Genomic DNA, 2,389 nt, shown 5'->3' on the forward strand with positions numbered 1-2,389 from the left:
AACACCTGTACTGCGGTTTGGATCCGTCATGGTCCGGACGTGATTCGCAAACTATCCCAGGATAACTGTAACACTGTTCCATAATTAATGAAGCTCTTTCTTTTGCACTAAGAAAATTAGCTTGCGTATCGATTCTTGAAAGGAGTGTCCCTAGGTTCAGTGCAACATTAGATCAGCCGTACAATGGTATGCGTTTGTCACTTAAAGTTTCATGAGAATCTCTCTGAATGCTTGCACCGATCAACTCATTCGAAAGTCTGAATTGATGGAGGAAGGCGGGAAGTATATTTCAACATAGTCTCTCGGTATGCTATGCGATACCTGTTTTTTTTCTTGCTATCAGATACCTAGCTAGCTCACTGGTGTGCGTGTGCTCTTATGGTACTGTACTTATATATATTGTGCTGAAAAGCGAAAACACTTGAAAAGAAATGCTCATCGTTTAATTAATTCCGTCCCATGCCGATTCACGGTCATGATTGCGTAGTACTAGTACTACTCCAACACCAGTACCCCAACCTTGCCTAGCTCCGCCACTGGGTGCGGTCACGCAGGGAGTTTGGATCCGATGCTCGCCTCGTTGCTCTTTCCCCACAGGACCAAGTAGAGCCCCACGACCACGACCGCCGACCCGACAACGCTCCCGAGGTGGAGCTGCTCATGGAGGACGGTGACATCGAGCCCGGCCGTGACGATCTGGATTAGCGGCATGAAGGCGGTGGTGAACACAGGCCCTCGCCGCTCCACACACCATGACATGACCAGGAACCCCAGCCCGGACGACCCCACGCCAGCAAATACCACGGACACAGCCTGGAGCGCCGTGCGTGGGACCCAGATCTGCAAGTTCATCTTCTCGGCGGCAGCCCCGACTGTGGCCATCTGGATGAAGCTGAGCACGAACATCCACGCTGTGCCGGAGTAGAGCGCCGGGTACTTTGTCCCGATCTTGGACTGTAGGATGAACCACAACGACCAGCTCGCCGAGAAGCCCAGCAGCGCCACCGAGCCCACCGCCCACCTCCGCGCACCGCCGTGGGTGGCTGTGGAGTCCATGTGGTCCCCCGACGGCGCTCCCATCAGGGTCGGGCCATGGTAGAGTGCCAGCACCGCCGCTCCGGCCAGCCCCACGGCCGTGCCGGTGAGCTTCGCTGCGCCGGAGCGGCTGGCAACATCGATCTTCTCAACCTTGAAGGCGAGTGCGAGGAGGAAAGTGAACATGGGGGTCGTGTTGTTGAAGGCGCTCGCGAACGTGGCGGTCGTGTACCGCAGGCCAAGGAAGAAGAGCCACTGGATCAGAGAGGCTCTGTGCAATTGCGATGCATGCATCAATTAGCATATGAAATTACAAATAATTCAAGACTTCCTATAATTATGCAAAAGAGATTAATTACCCGAGCAAGGCACTGAAGAAGAGGTAGACGAATATCTCCATGGTCAGCTTAGGTCTACTCTTCCTACATATATACATGGAAACCATATACAGAAATTAGCTAACTTTAGAACAGAAATCAGTGGCCACGATTTTTCATTTTAAAACCGTCAAAATAAAATCTTTCGTTACCCATGCTTCTTCATCAGTGATGCATATGGCCCAAGCAATTGAGATACAATTAAACTTTTGTAAGGACATCAGTTAGTGCTGATACAAACCTCTCTTTGAAGTATGCGATCGGGGAGAGGAAGAGCGCGGCGACGAGCAGGCGGAGGACGATGAAGACAGTGGTGTGCATCCCTTCATTGAAAGCCATCTTCGTGAGCAGATTCAACACCGCATACATGATCACCACCGCTATCATCATCACCGTAGGTTTCCAGTCCATCCTACACTCTTGATCAACACAGTCAAGTGAACTAGCAAGAACTATATGGCGAGGGAGGCTTTGCCTTCCTTTTCGAAAAAAGCTTTATGGTGAGTGTGATATTTATTAACTCAGGAATGCTTGTGGCAGAGCTATTTATAGCCTCCACTAACACATTAGTTAAATCAGCACTACAACACTATTTGCTTTAAGTTGTGTGCACTGACGGAAGATGCCATTAAGTTGGGCCATCCATCTACAACACTACTTGCGTAGTGGCGTAGTGGCATTAGTTGTCTAGACCAACCATCTGAAAGAGAAAATATACGTTGCAAACCAAGTTACGGTAAAAAACACATTTGAAAGTTCTAAAAAAACATCGTATAATGAACAAGTGAAATCTGAAGTTCAAGCTCATTCATTTGTGAGGTGAAAAAAATATGCGTGTATAATGATGTTTAATGTTTGTCACTATTCATTGTTGAATTGGTTTTTTCACACATTTGTAGTGAATTTGATTTTGGTTTTAAAATTTTACATCCTTTATAGAACATCGCCTTACCAACATGATTTTATTTAGAAATTTT

The 2,389-nt window shown here is 47.6% G+C and overlaps 1 protein-coding gene across 1 annotated transcript; it reads right to left on the reverse strand.

Annotated features, from left to right (window-relative positions):
* Positions 1-221: 221 nt before the first annotated feature.
* On the reverse strand, positions 222-1,911 carry LOC119298814 (WAT1-related protein At3g30340-like). The gene is made up of 3 exons (XM_037576116.1): positions 1,654-1,911; positions 1,395-1,457; positions 222-1,306 (listed from the first exon to the last, which is right to left on the reverse strand). The coding sequence occupies exons 1-3, from the start codon at positions 1,821-1,823 to the stop codon at positions 547-549; spliced, it is 993 nt and encodes a 330-aa protein (XP_037432013.1). The 5' UTR covers positions 1,824-1,911; the 3' UTR covers positions 222-546.
* Between the last annotated feature and the right edge of the window lie 478 nt (positions 1,912-2,389).

This window comes from Triticum dicoccoides, chromosome 5A (assembly GCF_002162155.2).
Source record: "Triticum dicoccoides isolate Atlit2015 ecotype Zavitan chromosome 5A, WEW_v2.0, whole genome shotgun sequence".
NCBI lineage: Eukaryota > Viridiplantae > Streptophyta > Magnoliopsida > Poales > Poaceae > Triticum > Triticum dicoccoides.